Source organism: Dunckerocampus dactyliophorus, chromosome 10, assembly GCF_027744805.1.
Source record: "Dunckerocampus dactyliophorus isolate RoL2022-P2 chromosome 10, RoL_Ddac_1.1, whole genome shotgun sequence".
Classification (NCBI taxonomy): Eukaryota; Metazoa; Chordata; class Actinopteri; order Syngnathiformes; family Syngnathidae; genus Dunckerocampus; species Dunckerocampus dactyliophorus.
Genome location: NC_072828.1, coordinates 11,750,469 through 11,773,829, shown reverse-complemented (window position 1 = coordinate 11,773,829; position 23,361 = coordinate 11,750,469). Strand labels below are relative to the sequence as shown.

The window sequence follows — 23,361 nt, the reverse complement described above, 5'->3', positions numbered from 1 at the left end:
TTGCAGCTAAACAGCTAAACAGCTAAATCCGTGGAAATCTAACTATGGAGTACCACAGACCACAGCTACTGTAATACTTGCTTTTTTTTTTTACAGACCCTTTGCACCTCCAAAATGGTATGCCCTTATTCCAACAACTAACGAATGGAAAAGCAAAGCCTCCAGGCGTGCGTGAGCGTGTGCCAGCAAATGACGCAACATGTGATATCAGGAGGGAACAAACATACAAAGGCTTGTTGTAAATTAGTAGTTTCTCTCTACCGAGTTCCAAAAGTTCACCGCCAAGTTTCCAATATATACTCATTGGGTATGTTCAAAGCAAATAACGTTCCGGGGTCTCTAATTAAAAAATACCGACATTAACAGCTGTGGCTAGAGGCAAACTCCTGATGAAGTTATTGCAAGTTGAAGTTTCCTGAGTGGTCAGCATCCAGCAGCTTTATCCATGTCTGCATGTGCTTTGAAATGTCGCTACTCAGCTGTTGGTGTGAAACTCATATGTGTGTTACACTTGTCACACTGTTGTTTACAATGAAGTCATTAGTGGTAGCGGGCTGAGCAGTTTGCTCATTGATGCTTTTGCAATATTGGTTCTATTGCTGGGGCTGCACTAGCATGTTGGCCACACAGTCAGGAGATTGGGGAGATCTTGGTTCGAATCTCCGCTTGGGCATCTCTGTGTGGAGTTTGCATGTTCTCCCCATGTGTGCATCGGTTTTCTCTGGGTACTCTGTTTTCCTCCCACATTCCAAAAACATGCAAAAAACAGAAAAAAGTATAAAAGGGGGAAATAAAAGTGTGAGGATGAATGAGGAAAAAAGCCTGGGCCGGTTTTTGGAAGTAGGGACCGACAGCACCTGATCGTTGGCGGAGTTAGCTTCACCCGAAAGGATTTGCATGTTCCATGTTTAGAGTACAATTAAGAGTACTGGCGACTCTAAAGTTTCCATAGGTATGAATGTGAGCGTGAATGGTTGTTTGTTTATACGTGCCCTATGATTGACTGGTGACCAGTCCAGTGTGTACCCCACCCAAAGTTACAGGTGGGTGGAGAGAGGACAGGTGGCGGGTCACGGGCGGGACCCCTCTGGCGGACGGCTAGAACGGCATACCTGACTGAGCCAGTGGGAGCCCTCCGGAGGACGGCCGGGAAGGCAGCATTGCCATCCCAAAGCTCATGTCCAAGTGGGAATCAGAGCTGGGTGGCTGCAGGTCATGTGCCGTTGCCACAGGAGAGCAGGTGAGCATCCTGGGCTGGTGTGGAGCCAGGAGAGGAACTGCTGGTGGCTGGCACATAGGCGGGACCAAAGCAGGAGGCGGCTGCAGCGTGAACTGAGCCAGGAAAGGAAAAGGGACGGCGGCTGGCACGTGAGCTGAGCCGGGACCGGAACTGAAGACGCCAGCTGGCACGTGGGCTGAGTAGGGACAGGAACTCGAGGCGGAGCAGGAGACTACTCGTTGGCCTGTCGTGAAAGCAAAGCAGGAGGTGGCTCATCGGCTTCTTGTCTTCAGCCTAGCCTGAAGCAGGAGCAAGAGGAGCGAGCTATGCATCCCCAGTCGCACAGCTGTTGGTACTAGCCCTCCTTCCAACTACGGATTTCAGACGTCTTTCACTGCCAAAACTGGAACAAGGGACGGATGGAGGGGCGCTTGGAGGAGGGTCACGGGTCCCTCCCGCTCTGACCCCCCCTGCCGGAACAAGTGGTGTCTTCTGACGTGGTGCCGGCATTTGAGGAAGCTTAAACTCGGCCTTCAACCGGCGTGGCGCAGGGACTGTACTTTAAGGGGGCTGATGAGATGCAGGAGGCGTTGGAAGCTTAAGACGTAGCACTGGCACGGGGGGCGTCTGAGGCTTGAGACGATGTGGAGCGTGCACCGGGGGCATCTGAGGCTTGAGACGACGTGGAGCGGGCACCGGGGGCGTCGAAAGCTTGAGACGTCATGGAGCGGTCACCAGGAACTGGAACTGGCCGAGACTTCCATCTGCGTCGCGGGCATGCTGGTGTGTGAGCGGTGGGTCCTGGGTACACCGACTCCATCGAGACCAGCCTGCCGCGTGGTCCCCACACCATTGTCTGTAGCTCTTTGAGGACCAGCTGGGTCCTGTAATCGTACTCTGTGAGGTGATCTTGTGGTTGGAGCATTCTGTCTTATTTTAGTTTTAAGATACAGTAATCCCTTGTTTATCGCAGTTAATTGGTTTCAGACCCGATTGTGTTAAATGAATTTCCACAAAGCAGGATTCCTGTCAAACTTTGGTGTGGCAATGACCCCAAGATGCAGCGACGGGGACCCAGTACAGGTATAAGTACTTAATTATAATAAACTGCCGAGCAGAAAAAAGGAAACTTGCAGAAGCATGTAGTCAGAACACACAAATGTCACGAGACATTGACCCCAATGTGCACAAAACAAACACAATGCTCCAACAAAGGGAGACGCCACCAGATGAGCTAAATAGGAGAACGAAAATTAGCGGCAGGTGCATAAAAATAGGAAAGTAAAGGCGGCAGAACACAAGGCGGGACAAAACAGCAAGAATTACAAAATAAGAGCCTATCTATATATGTGTATGAATATATATGTAAATAAGAGCCTAACAGGAACTGAAATGATGGAAACACAGGAAAACACAACTGAAAGTCCAACCTCTCACACGGAGCGTGACAATTCCTTATTTATAAATCAAAAATTTACGTAGTTTGAGCACAGAAAACCTCTTTACAACCTTCTAAATACAGTTTTTGACATTATTAGAGCGCTCATCAACTAATACCGTATAGTCACCTTTATAATTGTATTACCCAATATAGTAGATATAATAAGAGCACATAAGCCATTTAAGACATAAATAAGGCTAGTGCTTGTGTGTGTTGCTATAAATGTGTTCCACAAGGGAGCTGAATGAGGCGCGAACAGGAAGTGATGTCGGGGATTCAGTAGCTTGTGTTTTTATTAGGGATTATTGTGCCTGTTGTGAGATAATTTAAATTTGCATGTGATTTTAAGTCTGGTGCTTGTGTGTCTGACCAAACATTACAGTAACATTACTAACACCTAGTGAACAGTGTAAAATACTGCGTATCATCAAAGCCTTTGAATGTGCCTTTTGAAAGCCGTACATTTTTGTATTTTAGTTCATTTAGCCACTTTTATGCTTGAATTTTTTATTTTCTACATAAAAAACACTTTCTTAAATATGCATACTTTTTGATAAATAATAGGGCGTATTCGACCACAAAACACCTTGATTTATTAATTAATGTATTATTGAAAAACCGTGATAGAGTGAAGCCACAAAATTCAAAGTGCAGAGTGGTGAGGGGTGACTGTACAGCTTATTTTTGCACTTGCATAGGCAGTAGGGAGTGTGATAATTTTATGTAATTAAGTCATCAAGTCAGTCTTATTCTGCGGACCCTGGTTTGAGGCCGGGCGGAATATGGGTCTGGCTGTACCAGGCGGGTTACATTAAAAAATAGTTTTGAATTTAGAATAACTTGGAGGTCAACTGGCGTCACGTTTTGGACTTTGGAGGTACCACTGTAGTTCCATGTGGTTGTATGACATTGTTGTATGATGTTAGCTTAGTCTTAGTACAGCAGGTTTAAAAACTGCAACAGATTAGAAAAAAATAATTTGAATGAGTTGTTGCTGTTTTTTAAGATAATGGTGTGTTTGGGTGACCCATGTAGGTCACCGGAGCAGCTACTGAGGACAGACGAGCAATGGGCCTCTCGCCTGGGCCTGCCTCTCTTCCTCTCTTAACGCCTCCCTCTCCAATATAAGCGGCGGTGCTCACAGACGCAACACACGAACCTGACCACGCCATAGACACAGTCAGTCACGCACACCTGCCTGCCGTGCACAGTCCTTGCTGGCGCTCGGGTGTCCAGCTATGTCCACTGACCCATCCTCTCATGCTGCCCAGCATCTGCGCTTTGGAAGACTTCTACGTGCGCCTCTTCGTCATCTTCCACCATCTCCTGCGAGTCCTCCCACGGCGAGTGGAGTATAGTGGAGTATCTCCCCACAACAACCTCCCTCCTCACCTCCCCGTAATAAAAGGGATCTAGTATACAGCTACACCCATGGAACTCTAACTATGGAATACCACTGGATATTGCTGCTGTCTGTTGTGCTGCAATCCACCTTCCAAACAGGTACGTCCTTTTAAACCCACTCTTCCCCTCTCCACTCCACTCTACTTGTTGCTCGGAGCTCATCTTTACGCATGACGCGCATAAGACATACATTTACGGTGCCCTGCATTTTTACGCGCAAAGACGTTTTTAGTCACACTTTTCTCTGGTGTTGAGTTAACTGACACGCTGGGGAGACTGGTAGTAGACACCGCGGACGCGGATATTAAACACGCTGCTTTAATTATTCAAACGAGGCGAGCTGGGCACCATTGAGAGTATAATGACCGTATAAAATACAAAAAAGTGCTATGTGCAGGTTCACGCACAAACTGTCAGTATATGGACTTACAGTATAGGGAAAGCAACCCTCTTCGATTTCACGCAAACTGTTGCACGGCAGGCTGCTCTTGTCTCATATTTTTGACATATTGTGAAATATTTGCACAAATAAAGTGAAACTGCCAAGGCTGGGCATCATTTCAGAGAGGAACACCAAAGATATGTTGACTTTCAAGAAATATTCCATATCTGAGGAATGTAAATGTTCCACCTTGTCACGCTTTGGACACCACAGTTGAGCAGTCTCTCTCTCCGTTTCTTTATTCCAGTCTCACGAGAAGCTTGTATGGAAGTGTGCAGAGAATATCTACATGCCGTCTGCAGCGCATGCACGGTTTTACCTGTCATGTGATGCAATGGGCCACGCCATGAAGTTTGCCTTAAGCCCGTTTACGCACGCAGGTGGTGCAAGCGGGTCTAAATCACCTTTAGCGTGTCACTCACAGGAGGCTGGTGGTTAATGGTCTAACTGGCACTCCTCTGGTGGAGGTGCTTTGCCACAGAGGTGCTGCATCCTTGGGCAGACATTTACATTTTGTATGTATGTATGTATGTATAGTACTTTATTAATCCCACAGCAGGGAAACTCACTTGTTACAGCAGCAAGCAAGATACGCAAGTAAAGAATACATAGTGACACATGGTTCAAGTGGTGCAGGTGTTGTAGAGCCTGACAGCGGTCGGTATGAAGGACCTGCGGAACCTCTCCTTCTTACACCGTGGGTGTAACAGTCTGCTGCTGAAGGAGCTGCTAAGGGAACCCACAGTGTCATGTAGCGGGTGAGAGGTGTTGTCCATGATGGACGTCAGCTTAGCTAACATCCTTCCTCCACGGAGTCCAGAGGACCGTCGAGGACAGAGCTTGCTCTCCTGATCAGCCTATTGATCCTGCTCCTGTCCCTGTCCGTGCTGCCCCCTCTCCAGCAGCCTACAGCATAGTATTTACATTTAACCATTCGCTGTTCTGTGATTGTGGAGCTGCTCCTTCATGCTGGCACCCCTCCACTTATTTGTACCTTTAAGGGTTATCAAACCTTGACACTTTTACAGCATTACACATTTCATTTGTCAGCAGAAATAGCCCCATAATTAGGTCCATTAGTGTAAATTGCACCTTGAGGGGCAAACAGACTGCTACTGTACTTGCATTTAGGGAAAGAGGTCTTAGGTTGATTTGATGCAGCAAAGAAGGAATGATCTTAGACTTTGTTGAGCACTTTTAAGCATAAATCCAGTGTTAATTTTGTCCTAAAGTGCGGCAAAATTGACGCATCAGAGCTGCAACAGTCTTTTAAACAGAATCTTGCATTTTACACCTTTTTCCCAATGTCAGTGCCTTTTATACATAATAGCAACACAGGAAAAAGCTGTAAAAATGCCAGATTTTAAGGGGGGGTGAAGTCATTTGGTCTTTGGATGTGGTATCAGAGCTGTAACAGAGGCAGAATGGCGGCCATATGTAAGGGAATGCCGTAATGTCGGGATAGGAGCGTGAGGTTTGACACCTGAGACTCACTTCTCCCATGCTGTTGTGTTGAAAGTAAGATTATCGCTAATCTGAAGTATTTAGTTTGTGACACGAAACTCTGACGCTGATTGTGGCACATTCCATGGCGCTGTGCAAAAGCGCTTCGTTTGTGTTCTGCATCAGAGGCATCTTCTGTTATGACTCTAATGTGGCGATTTTGTGGGATCTTTGTGTAAACGAGGCCAAAGTATCGCCCCAGAGCAGTTCAGCGTACTTCATTAAGAGTAAACTAGTTCTATAATTTTCTGACAGACCACAGAACCTATTGGGGGAAAAGCTTAAAGGTTTGGTTCTGTGGTTGCAGACATGCAAATAGTCTATGCCGCTGGACACATTTAAAAAAAAAAAAAGTTGACTCTACTAAATGTTCCACACATTTGAATTTTGTTAGCTCAACAAAGATGAAAAGGTAACAAAAATGCAGTTGGGTAACGTTGAGTAAAGTCAACACTGATTGACCTGTTGACTTCTTAATTGAATTAAGACAGGGACGATATTGCGAAGGCTTTAGGGAGATAGGGAGGGATGCTGAAGTTTTAATCTGTTGATAAAATAAGAGTTGGCTGCATGTGGGAGTGTTGCCACTACAAAGCCTGTGTTTTCACTGTGTTTGATGTTGCTGGGACAATCTTTTGTTTATAGGTATTGCATCTTTAAGCCCGTTCAATGCACAAGAATCAGTGTGTGCACACCGACTTTGGAGAACAAAATAAAAATGATGGCAAGGCAATGCCAGCTAAATTTTACTCATTTAGGGTATTTATTCGTGTTTATGATGTCATTATTATCTCACTCACATCTTCACTTTGTCAAGGTTTCAATTAAAAGCATCCATCTTGTCATGGGTCATAAAGTGTAGAAGGAGTTCAGGCTCTGCGGGCTTGGCGTTGGGAACAAAGGGGTCGTGGGTTCAACACGCACTGTGGACAAAAATATGAAAATTGTGACAGGATGTTGGACAGTGCATTTCCTCATATTTTCTCCACATTCCTCCTCTATTACTCTTTTGAACGCATATTGTTTTGAGAAGCAAAATGCTTAGCTTAAGAGACCCCAGTAACTAGCCGGAACTACTTTCCTCCACAACAAAAATCGACCAGAGCTCGGCTCACAGGGCGAAGTGGGGGAAAAGTCACAGTTGATGCACTACACTGCTGATGGGGGTGTTATACAACTTCATGTCAAAAAATCCTAACTATCCCTTTAAGTTCATCAGACAGCAAACAAGTTGAGAGTGACTGAACAGTGCCTCTCCTGGCTGCAGCCAAGCAGTGCACTCCATCCTGCCTCAATTGCTTCAAGACACCATTAGCTTACAATCAATTCCACACCCATTCGTTTAATTACTTTTTTTGTCCTTTTCTGTGTGGAGCTTGCATGTTCTTCTTGGGCTTGCATGTTTTTGCTCTGGGCAGTCAGCCTCCTCACTTTTTGCGCCCCCTACAGGCTACACCAAGCCCACCATTACCCCGGCCGGTCCACACCTTGTCGTCCCACTCCACATGCCCTTTGACCTGCACTGCCGTGGCAATAAGGAGATGCAGTGGCAACAGGAGGGGCGCCAAAAGGTGCGAGGAGAACAGAAGACGGACGGTATGTCGGCGCTGCACATCACTCGGGCCCAGCCGCTCCACATGGGCCGCTACATCTGCCTGGAGAGGATGAGCAGGCAGCAGACGTCCATCTATGTCTACGTAAACGGTAGCTGCGCTGGGGCTGAAGGGTAGAACAGAGTTAGAACATGTGTGCGTAGGTGTGTTTCCACATACAGGTGTAATGGGGTAGGCCTGCTCAGGTAACGTGCATGCATGACTTTTTCACTGCGCGTTCCGCTGGCCCGTCGCCATCACTGCAGGATGATATCATGTGCTGATCAATCCCATCAGAACACTTCTTCCTTCCGGGCAACAAACACAAACTGCTTTTTCAGATGCCAAGGCCAAGTCAGACGACAGTCGAGCACACAGTTTGTTATTCACAGCGTTTTGTGGCTTTTGTGTTTATACGCTGATAACACGCCTGACACCGCACCTGTGAAACCTGTATGGCAAAGAAAAATCGTAGGAGGCATTTTTAATCATTATATGTTCAGTGGTAAAAATGTTGGACAGCCTTCTTTTACACAGTCTCGAAATAAAAGTCAAACATTTAACGTCAAAACGCCATATTAATGCTGTTGCAATGCAATGAAAAGCACACAGCAAATTGTATTTAAAGAAAAAGATGACTTAATTTTGTGTGTTAGATTAAAATAAACAGCTGAAAAATACAATAGTTGCATAAAATAACAAATGAGTATGAAACAGTATTGGATCACTTGCTCATGCAAATAAAATGATAGCATAAAGCACAAAATAGAGCTAAAGGAGCATATAACTTACCATGTAAACTGCACTTTTGATATAATTTCTCATGATGCCCTATAATGTATCATTAAACACTGTTTGGTTATTCTGACTCTAACTGTTTCTTTACTTTGAAAAGGCTAAATTGGATGAAAAAGCAAACCGCCGTTCCAATACCTCACTCATAAGCCACCTCTGATCCCCTTTGTTTGTTTTTTTTCCCTGCAGATCCTGACAACCCTTTCAGGAAATCGATGGTGTTCAGCATTCTCACTCGCGTGGGTGATGCTGCTTCCATCCCCTGCCTGGCAACCGATCCCAGTCTGACCAACCTGCACCTGGAAACATGTTCCAGCGCGCCTCTGGCTCTCGGTCTCAATTTCTCCGCCAGCCTGGAGAAAGGCCTGGTCATCCATGACACGCAGAAGGCCTACGAAGGCTGCTATGTGTGCGCCGGGACACTGCAAGGGCGACGAGTCAGCTCGCACAACTACCATCTGACGGTCAAGCCAGGTAAACATGGCGAGGAAAGCGGCTTACATCATGTTCCTGTATTTGTCGCAAGTTTGTCACATTTCCCCTCCACTCCCTCAGTGCCTGTGGCACCCCCTGTTATAGAGATGCAAGCGCCCGAGCGGGTCATCCTCACCCTGAATGAGAGCCTGGTCCTCACCTGCAACACCACCAACGTCAACGGCGAGATCCAGCTGAAATGGGTCACACCCCCTGGCTCGGTGAGACACTTCTGCATTCGTTCACTCTGCATGCGTCTTGTTTCCCCCAAAAAATACTGCAACTTGTAGCATTGTCACATACAGCTTAGGTGGAAATAATAGCCATAGAATTCATCTGTTCCAGGGTCAAACTTGTTGCCATCATAAGAGTGTAAACACAAGTGTAAAAAGAAGTGAAACACTATTAATAGGAAAAGGTAACAACATTAAAACAGTCTATCTTAACGTTGATAAAAAATCAATAAAAAAGTGGCTACATGCACAGTGGCGTGCTATTTGGGCCCATTTCAATTTCTATCATGTCCCATACTAAATTTGTGAAAAATTCTGAAGAAAAGATAGAACAAATGTTTTCTTTTAATACCGTTTATTATTACTGTACATATTATGATCATTGATGGTTTAAAGCACAAAAAAAATCATCCATTCAATTTTGGCATTTATCTACTCAGTTGTTGAAACGTTGTCAGCCATTTTTTAAAATATGGATTCCTGGCACGTACAGAACTGGAAGGGAACTTCATTGACGGCAAGACGGCCATTTACGACTGCTGTAATCGTACTTTACGCTTTATTTACACTTATAATTATTGTTATGATTTAGGATTGTAATTTTGAGCTTTCTTTTGTTGATCTTTGCACTGTGGATGATTGTACCATTGAACAAATGAGAAAAAAAGGAAGCAAAAGTGAGCAAAAAAAGAACTAAACGTTTTCTTTAAATTTATATAGAACTTCTTTGCATAGTGGATTGGGTTTAAGCTTTTTTACAAAATAAAAAAATAATAATAATACATTTCACTTGTAGTGCACTTTACATTTCAAAGAAATATAAAAGTGCTACACCATTTACGTGTTACTAACAGATCAAATATAAATAAAACATCAAAATGTGCCTCTGCATATTTACATTTTTAAGTATGCAGTCCTCGATGGAAAAAAAATTGGATACCTCTGATTTTTATAAATGTTTTTAGAATTGCACGGCATACCGAATTGACCCCCTGAATTTGGTTTGGGTCATTTTGACTAAAAATGTCTCACAAAGCACAAATGCAGTATTTTCCTACCCTGCCTAGAATCTCCCGCATGAGTGCTCGCAATAGCTTGTGAATGAATGCATAAGGGATCAAAGTTCACTGCGGCGTAAGCTTCGGGATGTGTGCTATGCATGTGGTCTCACCTTGTGCACATGTGCGTAACCCCACCGTGTGTGTATGTGCATGCGTAGACTTGCGTATGTGTGTGTGTGTTTGCGTGCCGGCCCGCCGTATCAGTGTCTGTGTGCTTGGCAAGGATAGGCGTGCAGACGGGGTTAATCTCTAGAGATCTCTGGGCGTTGACAGGGTGCCGTCTGGTATCCACAGCAACCAGCAAAGGTTGACGCTGCCTCGCGTATCCTGGCCGAGCACTTCAATCACATGCGCGGCGCCACCTTGCACATCGCCGACGTTATGCACCAGGACGCTGGCCGTTACCAGTGCGAGGCCGAGAACGAGAAGGGGGTCAGCACACGGTCGGTGTGGCTGGACGTCTATGGTGAGTACGGCCAACACGAAAGACAGCTGCGTCTAACGACTTCCATGTAAGAATACATGTAACAATATGTTTATTATTGTGGTTGGAGTTATCATACTGACAGATGTTTCTAATATTTTGACAACCATAATAATAAAAACATTTCTAGATCAACAAACAAAAAGCACAACACATCTAAGTTTTTTAGAAACCAATACATTTTGGTTCTGATTTAGTTCAAACTCGCAAAAACCTCTTCAGTTGTTTAAATGTTGTCAACCACTTTCTAATATGCATGACTGCCACCTACAGGACTGGAAGGGAACTTTATCAACTACTAGACCTCTAAGACCAGTCATTTACGACTGTTGTAATAGTATTGTACCCTTTATACAGCTGTATAATTAGTAGTATTGTCATTACAAAGGTTGGTACAAGGGTACAACACAAAGGTTCCACTGTATAAGATTAAAAATTGTAATTCAAGAGAGTTTTATTGTAAACTCTCATGACAATAAAACTCTCTTGAATTACAATTTTTAATCTTATACAGTGGAACCTTTGTGTCACAAACGAAAATTATTACCACAAATATGTCTCAGTTATTGTACAGCCAAACAGTGCACTCTAACAAAGTAGCACCTAACAAAGCGCTTCACACGTTGGTGTCTCTGTGAAGAATTGATTGTGGGTTTTTTTAGAGTTGAGACACTATAGACAGGAAATCCTTTCATATTTTTTATGTTGTGTGTAGGGTGGTTTATGTGTTCATAGACCACACTCAGCACGAGGAACGGCTCTGTATCTGTCTCTTTCCTTCTTCCTTCCTCCTTTCAAGCACTGCACCATGCGCTGATGAGGGATTCAAGCACACTGCGTATTTTTGAGTGTTAGAGGACAATGATACACGATACAATGACAATAAAGATATTCAATCAAAGTAGTGTTATTTTCAAATCTCTTATTTATTTTATTTATCAACAGCAGATACAATTACATTGACGCATTTACACTGTTTCCCGCACTCTAATCCTGTTTCTCTTACGTACAGCGCTACAGAGGACTCTGTTTGGACTGCGCTTCACTAAGAACAATAATTTGTTTGTAGTTTGTAGTGACTGCACCTGCAAATCCTAAAATGATATTTTTTTTCTGTTAGATAAAGGATTCATCAACTTAATATCGACGAGCAACAAAAGCATCCACGTGCGCTCTGGTGACAGTTTTTCCCTCACGGTTAACATGGAGGCTTATCCCAAGCCCCACACCATCTCCTGGAGCTTCATGGACCACGAGCTGAAGAACACCAGCGACCACGTCATCACCACACACAGCCACGGATACAGGTACGACCTCGCCTCATGATCCCCGGTGGAATTTAGCACCGAGTTGGCGGGCCCTCGCTGCTCCACGGCAAATACAGCGCAACCAGGAAAAGCCCCTCTGGGTTGTTTGAGTAAAACCTGACCCGTCGGTAATTCCAAACGGATTCCACAGAATGTGACCTTCAAGAGAAATATGACATAATGTTATTCCGCATGAGTGTGATGCTTTGTGTGTCGCACTTTGCAGTACCGTAACCTCTTGTTTATCGCGGTTAACGGGTTCCAGGCCCGACTGTGATAAATGAGTTTCCACGACGTAAGATTCCTCATTCATAAAAGGAATATTTTTGTAGTTAGAGCATAGCAAACCTGTTTAAAAACGGTTTGTAACCTCATTAGAGCCTTCTAGACATGAAATAACACCCTTATAGTCACCTTCTTAATGCTTTGTATTTATCTTATACTACATTTAGCCATTTTTATGCTTGAAAATGTTCGATTTAAGCAAAAATGATACATAACATTTACTTAAATATGCATATTTGACTAATTATAGGCCCTATTTATAGAGCAAAACCACAAAATTTGAAGTATGATGTGGCAAGGGATGAGTTTATTTGTTTGTAAATGTGACTGGAACAGGACGTGGCTTTTTACATCTCTATTGGACATTATTTTGAAACATAAATCAGTAAATCCATGTTTGGTTTGGATAACAGTAATAACAGTAAAGTGCATGTTTCGAGGAAGCTTTGTGTCAGCTACAGTCAATGTTCAGCAAAGGAAAGACGAAAATGATCCCCACCAAAGCCAAATAATATTTTGGTATTTCAAATGGTAATAGCAATACTTCATACGTTTCTGACATGCTTGACAAGTTACATCATGTTTGCACTTGCACAATTCAACATGTCCGAAAAGGAGTAGGAAGAAGCAGAGCCTATTTAATCCTACCCCATTCCTGTGTTTAACATGTTAATTTGTCATACAATCGATACACACCGCCTTATACTGTACATATGCCAGAATTCAATCAGTGGGAATTTTCTTTGAGAAATGAAGGAAAATTCAAAATTCAAGTACGATGTCAGGAAAAACATCATACTTCACAATGTTAGTATTCCTTATTCCTTTCTTTTCGTTGAATCGGGTGAAGTTTTTGCGCAATCCTGCTAACTAACATACTTGGTTATTTAATCGTGCCAATATATCATATTTTGAACCGAGGCTATTTGCATCTTTTGTTTAAGCACAAATAAGAGTGTCAAACTAAATGTTTACCTAGCTTAAAAAAGCTAAACCCCTTGTTTATCAGGCACAGCAGTGAGCTGAGGCTGGTGCGACTGAAGACGTCAGAAGGCGGAGTTTACACGTTTAAAGCCTCCAACCGTGATGCCTCACTGAATGAGACCTTTACCATCTTTGTCACCAGTGAGTGGCTTTGTTTTTTGCATGCATCCTGCATCCACGAGGAGGCTTTAATTACGATAATCATTAACTTGTGTATGCGTGCGTCCATGTTCCTGTGGTTGGTTGACCTTTTTCTCTCTTCTCAGCCAAACCTGAGATTGTATCTCACGAGGGCCCGGTAGACGGGCAGGTGCGCTGTGTAGCTGAGGGCTTCCCCGCCCCGCAGATCACATGGTTCTACTGCGAGCAGCCCTACATCAGGTGAGCTTGACAGAACAGGAAGTGTCCAGGGAGCGGGGGTTCCATTATTGTGATGTAATGTGTCTTATTTATCATGTATCGTGTAAAACTAAGACCGTAACAACATCAAATTAAAAGCATAAAATGAATACAGACCGACCATCCGACAGTACGATCCTGGAGTTTGTTTTTCAGCGAGAAGGTTATTACGTTGCTGTTTGATGTGTGTGGCAAAAGGCAGTGTGAATTAACTGGAGGTTGTGCGCCAACAAATGTGCACTTTAGCACTCAATAACGTCATCAAAACTTACCAAATATGAGGTGAAAGAAAACCGGTAAAAATACAGTATCTGTGCACGGTGGGGGAAAGTTAGCACACGCAGCATGGTGCATTCAAGGACCGCCGAACCGCTGTTCACAAAAAACAACACATACTTGCAAAAACTATGGGATTTGTAACTGTATATTATTTTTAAATAAAATAATGGCTCATATACGATGTAGTTATTTACGAATGTATTTTTTTGTGTGTTTTTTTTAATTTTTTATCATTGCACATGAAAGTTCCCTACGGTACCGGTGTGTGGGCGGTGGTTGGGGAACATCTATCCTTTATTTTCCTAACTTAATAAAATAGAACAAAGCATACGTTAAATGACCAGAATAAAGTATGTGAAGTATTATTATTAGTAGTAGTAGTGGTAGTAGTGTTATTATTGGCAGTAGTTGGTCAAGGGTGTCACGAAGGTTGCACACACTGAGGTCACACCAGATGCGGGCTGGTCAGTCAGGAACGATGAAGACGGCGGAATGTCAGATTGTGGGATTTGAGTGAGCTGACTTGTGATTGGCTTGGACTGGGAGAAGTCCCATGATTCTACTGCCTTATACCGAGACAATTTATGTCACCAAATATGGTTCCTTGATTTTTTAAATAATTTTTTTTTTTTTTTTTTTGTCCGTGCTTGGGACGAGCACTGGAGATCTCCAGCGGGTGGGAGTAATTGCTCTGAATGACATACATAAGACACATTTGTTTTATGTAGTGCCTTGCTGTACTGCAGTTTTCTGCACGCCATGCTTTCGTCAAGCTGTTCCTAATCAGTTGGCAAGTGTGTGCGGAGCAGAGCAACCAGAGCTCACTCACTTGACTGCAAAGCACATAAATAAGCACTGCGGTGTCAAATATGGAGCCTGGTGGAAAAATTCAAACTGTGCTGCATCCAAATGCGCGTCATTGTTATGTACAGTCACAGCATGCAGATTTACTTGAGCTATAGAAAGGAATGCATATGCTAATGTTCTAACCATAACACATGTTGGCGTGTGAATACGTGACCAGGAAATGGCACTGTGTCTGCCAACAACAAAATAAATCCCCATTCCTTTGTACAGATTCTCACTAAACATGTAATGGTTTCTTCCTTGGCTCAAGCATCACCCCTCTACAAAGTGTTGTTGAAATGGGTTGTGTTGTTTTGGCCTAATCCTGGTATATTTGTCACATTCTTTACTGTTTTGCTATGTCAAAATTGCTGCTGTGAAATGGATCATTAAAACATAAGACTTTTGCATATACAGTACAGTACTTCATTCGGTATTTTAACACAGCACAGGTAGCATGAAGCATTAGCTCAGTTAGCATCAACCATAATATAACACAAGCTGAGGTAGTATTCCTTAGCATCAGCTTAATTAGCATCATGGCTGCTTTATAAAAAAAAACAACAACAACACATACACATGCAAAGGCAATGTAGCGGTAGTTCAATTAATATAACAACAACAGAACAAGTAAGTCAATTTAATCAGTTACTTCAAAACATTTTATGTTGTTGATAATGACTTTTCATGTTTTTAACACTGAACTTGTCAACTTCCTCATAGTTTCAACATTAGAACCCTTGGTTGCCCACCGAGGTGCCTGACTAAATTAACAACAAATCATTGTGTGCGTCGCTTGTGTCTCAACCAAGACGACTAATAACGAGTTTGCTGATCTCGCCAGATATTTTTGGGTGTGTCAACAATGTCTAATCCTCCATTGTTGACCCCCGCCTCCCACCAGGTGCTCCCAGCAGGTGAATGCCACCCAGGAGGAGCACAACATCATTACCATCACGCTGTTCAGTCCCATGTTTGGCAAAACGGAGGTGGAGAGTCGGGTGAATGTCAGTCGGGGACGGTTCAGCACTTTAGAGTGTGTGGCCACCGTGGAAGGGGAGCAGGCCTACACGCTCTTCTCCATCAGTGGTGAGGCAGCAACACAAACACAACAGCACACATGCAATGTTACACCTAACATGCATGTGGAGTTAACTCATTCAAAATAACATTTTGAGACTTACAAATATTTTTTACTATGACTATGAAATAATAAAATATCCACATTAAAAATACATTGTCAGATTTCATGACACTATCAATTAAATCTGATAAAATATTTTTTTTCTCCATAAATTACATTTTAAAAATATATTTATCTTCACAAGAGATGTTTTGTTTATTTGGTAAGGGTTTGTTTATCTGCTTGGGCAAAGTATTCTGCCACGGAAGTTGAAATTCTGATGATGATTTATACACTGAGTATCATTCAAAAAAAGCAATATTAAAAAAAATCCCAATCATTTTTAAAAAATATAATAATTATTTTTATATATTTTATTGAATTTGAATTTTTTCACTTGTGACAATTAAATATCATTAAATTAAATACATTTTTTTAAAATTCCTATCATTTTGGAAAATAATAATTAGACTATTTTACTACATATTTTACGAATAACTTATTTTTCACATATCACTTTTCTATAATCAGATCATTAAAATTTAACTGAAGTACAAAAATCTTCCTTAAATTATTTTTTAAAAATACAAAAACTTTCCAGGATTTGATGACACTATACAAAAATAATTTCGCAACAATCATCAAAAATGATGATCGATCTTTTTTAAAATGCTTGTAAATTAAAACTATAATATGTCAAACCTAATTTCATCTGGAGCTGTGTCCCTGCTGACATCAAATTCAATTGCATTATATTATTATAGTTCTGCATGTAGGAAAATGCTTAACGTACAACACAATTTTCAGCTTTTATCTCACAGTGAAGCATACAGGGGGGATTCAGTTTTGAACGCTCACTTCCAGTAAATTACCAAATATGGTTCCAGATGAAGGGCTAAAAATCTGTTAGGCTAGTGTTGTGTTGTTCCAAGTGATAAATTGTTTAAGATTTAGTACCTTGTGTCATTTTACAAGATGTTCCTCTGATTTAGGTATAGTATAAAATGCAGCTGACTGCAATAATCGCATATTTAAAAATGTGAAAAGGCAAGACAATCTGTCCCAACTCTAAATATTGATTAAAAGCAAGATTTTGGCAAAGATGAACCGTCTGCCATAAACACGAGCAAAGAGAGATACGTCCCTTGGACATGATTGGCTTGGATAAGATGTGCAGATAGGCATTAACTTGAGTCCGTTGTTTACTTTATGACTCCAAATCCGCCGTGTCATAACGGCTTCCCCATCTGCCGCACAATGCCCCCCAAAGAGGCAGCACGACACGACTGGCTGAGGTTTGAGAGGGCCGCCCACGCTCTCACCGCAATTCTTCGCCAGACCGGGCGGAGGCAGGGGGGGCGTGTGGTAGAGTGAGGCGGCGGGTGTCCCGTTTGCTGCTGCGGGGGCCTTTTTGGAGGAGGTTCGGAGGTGTCAGTGAGTTGCGGCCAGCAGAGAACACGTAGGGCTTTAGAACTCACTGACAGGTTTACTGGGGATTTCTTCCTGCAGACTCTGCATTCTCAGTGGGGAGAAAGCTTCTTATCTCTAAAGAGCTTACTACAGACCACTGGAGAGAGGAACAAACAATAAGGCCAGGCACGAAGGAACTCAACACTGTGTATACACAATGACTCACCACAGCTGGAAAAATAAGAACACGCTGTCATTAAAACACATTTTGAAAAATGTTCAAGCAGGTCATGTGTTCCGAAAGCGTTGATGGTATCGTTAAACAGCAACATTTCGACAACCAGTTCTTTATATTGGACATAACTTCGTATCAGATTTGAATGGCGTTTGCAATGTTATGCACTGTACAGAGGGGCAAAACAGTAAAGGCAGGCATGAAAGCACTGAACATGATAACTGTAAGAACATAAAAACACTAATTAAGGAATATTTTGGCCTGTGTTGGGAAAATGTACAACCGTGTGTACGTATATGCCGGAACAACGTCCCATTTAATTTTGATGGGAATCCACACATGAATGACACCACAAAACATCCAAAAATCCAATGGAAAATACATTTTAAAAGTCATATCTTAAATTGTATGAAATTTAAATGGAGTTTGCAATAGTAGATGGTGCACTGAGGGCCGAAACTATAAAGGCAGAGAATTCTTTGGCCTGTCTTGGTAAAATGCACAACTGCCATTGGAATTTATCTGTGTGGGTTTGTCCATTTGTGTAACTGTTGGTGCAGGTAATCTTCCAACGAAACTGAACATTGATGGTGTGAAAAAAACATTTAAAAAAAATACCAATCATCTAGAATGGAAAAAAGTCATGCATGTTAAATCTTAGGTTTATTTATGTTTGTAATGCTATCTACTGGTAGCAAAACAATAAGGACAGGTAAGAAAGAACTGATCACGAATCGCATACAGTGGTTACAAAACATAAAACAAATATAAACACTCTTCAATTATCTGTTTGTTTATCTGTTTGTTTGTGTTCAAAATAATTTGAAAAGTTCAGAATGGAAATGGTCGGAAATGGTATATGGAAGAACTGATTAAATTTTGGGGGTGATCCGGATCACTGTCTTGATCAGGGAATTTTTAAAAGGATTCTTTAACATTGCGAGATCGGATCATTTTCAGCATTTCTGCATATAACTCCACAAACAATGGTCAGAGCACTTGGAAAAGAAATACAGGACAAGTTTCCAACAGGTTGTACAAAATATCCAAGACTGATCCAGATCATGGAATCATTCCGGATACTATTCAAGATTCAAGATTCAAGAGAGTTTTGTTGTCATGTGCATGGTCAAACAGCAGTTATACTATGCAATGAAAATCTTATTCTGTTCATTCTCCCAAGAAAAGAAAGAAAACACAAGAAAGAATAAGAACATAAGAAACATAAACATAAATACCAATAAATTAAGCAACAACAACAGAAGAGACATTAATACAAATAAATATACAAACAAATAAATAAATAAATAAAGTACTATGAGTGTGTGTTGCGTGTGGCGTGTGTGAGTGCTTCGTTGAGAAGCCTGATGGCCTGTGGGTAAAAGCTGTTTGCCAGCCTTGTGGTCCTGGACTTCAAACTCCTGTAGCGTCTGCCTGACGGTAGGAGTGTGAATAATGAGTGTTGTGGATGTGTGCTGTCCTTGATGAGGTTGTGTGTTCTGCGTAGGACTCTGGTTTTATAAATGTCTTGCAGTGAGGGGAGAGCTGCCCCAACAATGTTCTGTGAGGTCTTGATCACCCGCTGGAGTGCCTTCCTATCACGTGTTGTACAGTTACCGTACCAAACAGTGATGGAGGCGGTAAGGACACTTTCCATAGTGCATCTGTAGAAGCAACTCAGGATTGTGGTGGACATGCCAAATTTCCTCAGTCTTCTCAGGAAGTACAGTCTCCTTTGGGACTTCTTCAGAATTTGTTGGGTGTTGTGAGACCAGGTGATCCAGGTGACTATGATCCAGAATATAAAAAAATAGGGGACCTTTGGAATTTTCATCATAGGAAGAAAACAAATCTATGGAGCTGCTATGGAGCTGCATCCAGAAGAAAACCACAATTACGGAAAATGCAATTTTTGCAAATAACTACTGAACTAATTACAGATGCTCCAATCAGGTTTTTATGATGCCGATACCGATCATCCATGAGTGAAATACCAATCACGTTAAGTGTCGATTTTTTCATAAAAAACATTTAAAAAAACATTTATTTTCATAACTTATTTCAACCCACACAAAGCGAATATGTTTGTTTTACCAGAACATGAACAAAATGTTGCTATCCACAACTCATATTTTGTATTTGAGAATGCATTTCTTTCTAGTGTTCTCACATTATTATTATCGTCGTTGGGGGCTCCCTGGTGCCACCACGTTGGTGACTCCTGGGCTATATTATATGAAAGGGGAACCATGAATAAAAAAAAAACAAACATATTTGACTTACTTTTTCAAAATCACTGGTGAAACTTAGCGGATCAGACGCCTTAATGAGACTTTGGATTCAAGAGCAGCTTGATGGCGCTTCAGCAGGACCCTGGGCAGTCACAAATCCGGTTTCTTCCATCCAATCCGACGAATCCAACCACTGTCTATCATGTGCGCATGCCCAGTGTTTTGGCCAATTAGCCGCCGCCCAACTGACGATCACAACACTAGCCGCGAAAACTCACCACACTCTGACTGTTTAATTAAAACAAAGCATCGCAAAGGCCCGTGGCGGGTGTTGACGCGATGTGATTTCTGCCCAGTGCTCTGAATGTCAGTCAGCTGTAAGCTGACTGACATTCATCAAGGACAGCACACATCCACAACACTCATTATTCACACTCCTACCGTCAGGCAGACGCTACAGGAGTTTGAAGTCCAGGACCACAAGGCTGGCGAACAGCTTTTACCCACAGGCCATCAGGCTTCTCAACGAAGCACTCACACACGGCGCACGCAACACACGCACACACTCATAGCACTTTATTTATTTATTTGTATTTATATTTATTAATGTCTCTTCTGTTGTTGTTGCTTAATTTATTGGTATTTATGTTTCTTATGTTCTTATTCTTTTTCTTGTGTTTTCTTTCTTTTCGTGGGAGAATGAACAGAACAAGAATTTCATTGCATAGTATAACTGCCGGTTTTACTATGCATGTGACAATAAAACTCTTGAATCTTGAAGTGATGGAATGAGCAGAGCAGTCAATTAGTCGATTAATTGAGCAGGAAGAATTATGTTACAAATGTGTGGAATAATTTACGATGAGTCAACATCTTGAAGCAACTAAGATAAAATGCCAGACGCACTGTTGTTTCCACGTCCAGGCATGGAAATAGGAGTTCAGAACAGATTTCCTCAGCCCTACAAAGTTTTGGATACAATTCAGCAGGCTGGGCCCTTTCCCAAAGAACAACACAATCACTATAAAGTATTGTGGCCAGCTTTTGACAACAATCATGCCAATTGGAATGGCTTGCTTTAAAGATAGGAAACTTTTTCTGCTTGTCATGAATGGACTGCTGCCTTTGTATCCCTGCAGAAAGAACTGTCCCCCACGGTCTGTTCACCCCACTGCTGATTGGCTCTGTATCAGCAGCATCTGTCCTCTGTATGATCCTTATCATGCTCTTCTACAAGTACCTGCAGGTAGGTACTTGACCTCCCATTAAGAACATTATGTTCATTTGGAGTGCTCATCATTAATTGTTTGATTTTTCTTGCAGAAACCTAAATACCAGGTTCAGTGGAAGGTGATTGAAGGAATCCACGGGAACAACTATGTGTACATTGACCCCACCCAGCTACCGTACGATCACCAGTGGGAGTTTCCCAGAAACAACCTGCGTTTTGGTGAGCATCCAGTCCACTCTTGGCATAGTGGTGTCACACATTTATCACACTGATCTGCAGCGCGTGCCTTGGACCCTAGCATGAAGGTGTCATTTCTGAACCCAGTGACACAAAACTGTAAACTTTGGTAAGCTGCATGAGAAGAAAACGTCATTCTGTGTAAAGATAGACGTATGCTGTCTGAATGAAGCCAGTGTTAAGCCTGGAGTGGGCCTAGTCACTTTTGAATTAGGGATGATTTTAAGTCATGTTGGGTCGTAATTCATGAAGAAGAACTGATCCTGATCGGTTTGGCTAAAATCTGATTCATTTCTGATTTTGAGGCAGAGTTAGCTGTGCCTGCACAAACTGCTAATTATTTTCTTTATCTTTATGCACATGTATGTCTCTTTCTAATAGATGTTAGGGAAATTAAGTTTTGTTGTTGTTAGCATTACAAATTGTCTTCTTCATCGGCTACAGGACTTAAGTGACTTAACTAACTATTGAAACATACAGTCTTCAAAGTGCTTTTTAAAAATCGAATTTCTCTTACAGAACAGAACAGATAACGCAAATCAGTCGTGGTCCTATATAAAACTTTTAGCAGCTTCAGCAACCTGTATAGAACAACAGAATTGTTCCAGTTCCTGTCACACATTTGCCCTGCCTCCTGTTGGCAGCCAGAATCCATTTGTGGCCTAAAGTCCATGGAGGGGGGGAAATGGCATATATAACGCTTAACATATTTATTAGATGATCTGTCCTATAGATGAAATTATAAAAAAAACAACTTACAAAATAAATAACTGAAAAAGTTAATAAAAAGCAATAACTGAAACAATTAAATTGTCCTTTCTATGAGAAAAACATTTGTTTTTTTTTCAGGAATGCTAGTAAATAACTATAATACAACATCTGAACCAAAAAATAATCATGTATTTAATAGAGATTAAAACATGACGGGATTTTTCGTTCAGAAAAAAACTGTGTGGCAATAATAAATTAATTCATTAATCACACGATAAATGGCCTCCACATATTACCACATGCATGCATGTCTGTTTTCCTCATCGCTTGCCTCCAAACAGGCAGGAAGAGAGTTCACTCTGTGCATTGGTTCAGCACCTAGATGCTTCATATAGCAATGCCTAACAGAGTGAGACCTCTTGTCAGTCATACAGTCGCTTTGTCTCTGTGGGGGGAGGCGGGGTCACTAGCATACACACACAGCAAAAAAGTGGCGCTTCGTGAAGAGCAATGCAAGGTAACGTAAGATGCTTGCAAAGCCAAATGCCACAGCCCCCGTGTGGGAATATTAATGAGCAAGCAACACAAACGAGGCAGTATGCCAAATTTATTCAAAAGTGGTAGCAACATAAAAGGCAACAAAACAAACTTGCGCATCTCAAACATATCCACACCACCCAGTTTTCCCATCTCGGAAAAAAAAACAAAAAACTACAAATGCAGATGCAGAACCTTCGTCCCGACAGTCAACTGTCACTGAGACATTTGGTCAACAAAGTAAATACAAACGGAACAGCTTAAAATTGTGTGCGTTCACAGAAAGCCACCGCAAAAGAAATGCTGCTCCTTAATACAATTGAAAAGCCAGCATTTTAAAAAAACGTTAGAACCATAGGAATGCAACCATAGGAATGCAAATTTCCCGCGTCAATTTGCGGGAAAATAAACATTTCAAAACTCGGTTAAATAAAAAAGTTTATTTGTCGAGTCATATTTTCTTTTCTTAAAATGAATGCTAAAATTTCATCTCATTCTTGTGGACCCAATCTCGTGTACCGTCACGTCTTGTGAGTTAGTATTTTACTATTTATTTGGGTTTTTAAAACTGTCAATTTGAAAAGTCATTGCTGACTAAAATGATATATTTGCACATCATTTTGGTTAAAGGGCTCCTACAGACTTATAAAACACTGGGTCGAATAGATTTGTTAAGCACTATACTGTATATGTCTGTCCCACCCACTAGACTGTTTGGATTGCCCATTAGGAACAGAGAGACTGTGACAATACTGCAAAAAAGAGCACTATAAATAACATGAAGCAATATTGTAGTTTCTATTGAATATACAGTAAAATGTGTACTTGAAAGAAAAACAGCCCTTCATGCAGAGTTGCTCCAGCCTGAAATCTTGGTCAGATTAGGATAAAACCATCA

The 23,361-nt window shown here is 41.8% G+C and overlaps 1 protein-coding gene across 6 annotated transcripts in view; it reads left to right on the top strand.

Annotated features, from left to right (window-relative positions):
- The first annotated feature begins 3,827 nt into the window (after positions 1-3,827).
- kita (KIT proto-oncogene, receptor tyrosine kinase a) overlaps positions 3,828-23,361 on the top strand; it is a 40,354-nt gene continuing 20,820 nt past the window's right edge. For 3 of the 6 annotated variants that reach the window (XM_054790095.1, XM_054790097.1, XM_054790094.1), the window contains exons 1-11: positions 3,828-4,163; positions 7,459-7,713; positions 8,586-8,870; positions 8,952-9,091; positions 10,438-10,630; positions 11,769-11,955; positions 13,250-13,365; positions 13,491-13,605; positions 15,653-15,837; positions 20,887-20,993; positions 21,071-21,197. In XM_054790095.1, the coding sequence (XP_054646070.1) occupies positions 4,106-4,163; positions 7,459-7,713; positions 8,586-8,870; positions 8,952-9,091; positions 10,438-10,630; positions 11,769-11,955; positions 13,250-13,365; positions 13,491-13,605; positions 15,653-15,837; positions 20,887-20,993; positions 21,071-21,197 (1,768 nt within the window). In that variant the 5' untranslated portion in view covers positions 3,828-4,105. The remainder of the gene's footprint in view (positions 4,164-7,458; positions 7,714-8,585; positions 8,871-8,951; positions 9,092-10,437; positions 10,631-11,768; positions 11,956-13,249; positions 13,366-13,490; positions 13,606-15,652; positions 15,838-20,886; positions 20,994-21,070; positions 21,198-23,361) is intronic. The other 3 variants (XM_054790098.1, XM_054790096.1, XM_054790099.1) reach the window with 2 other exon arrangements.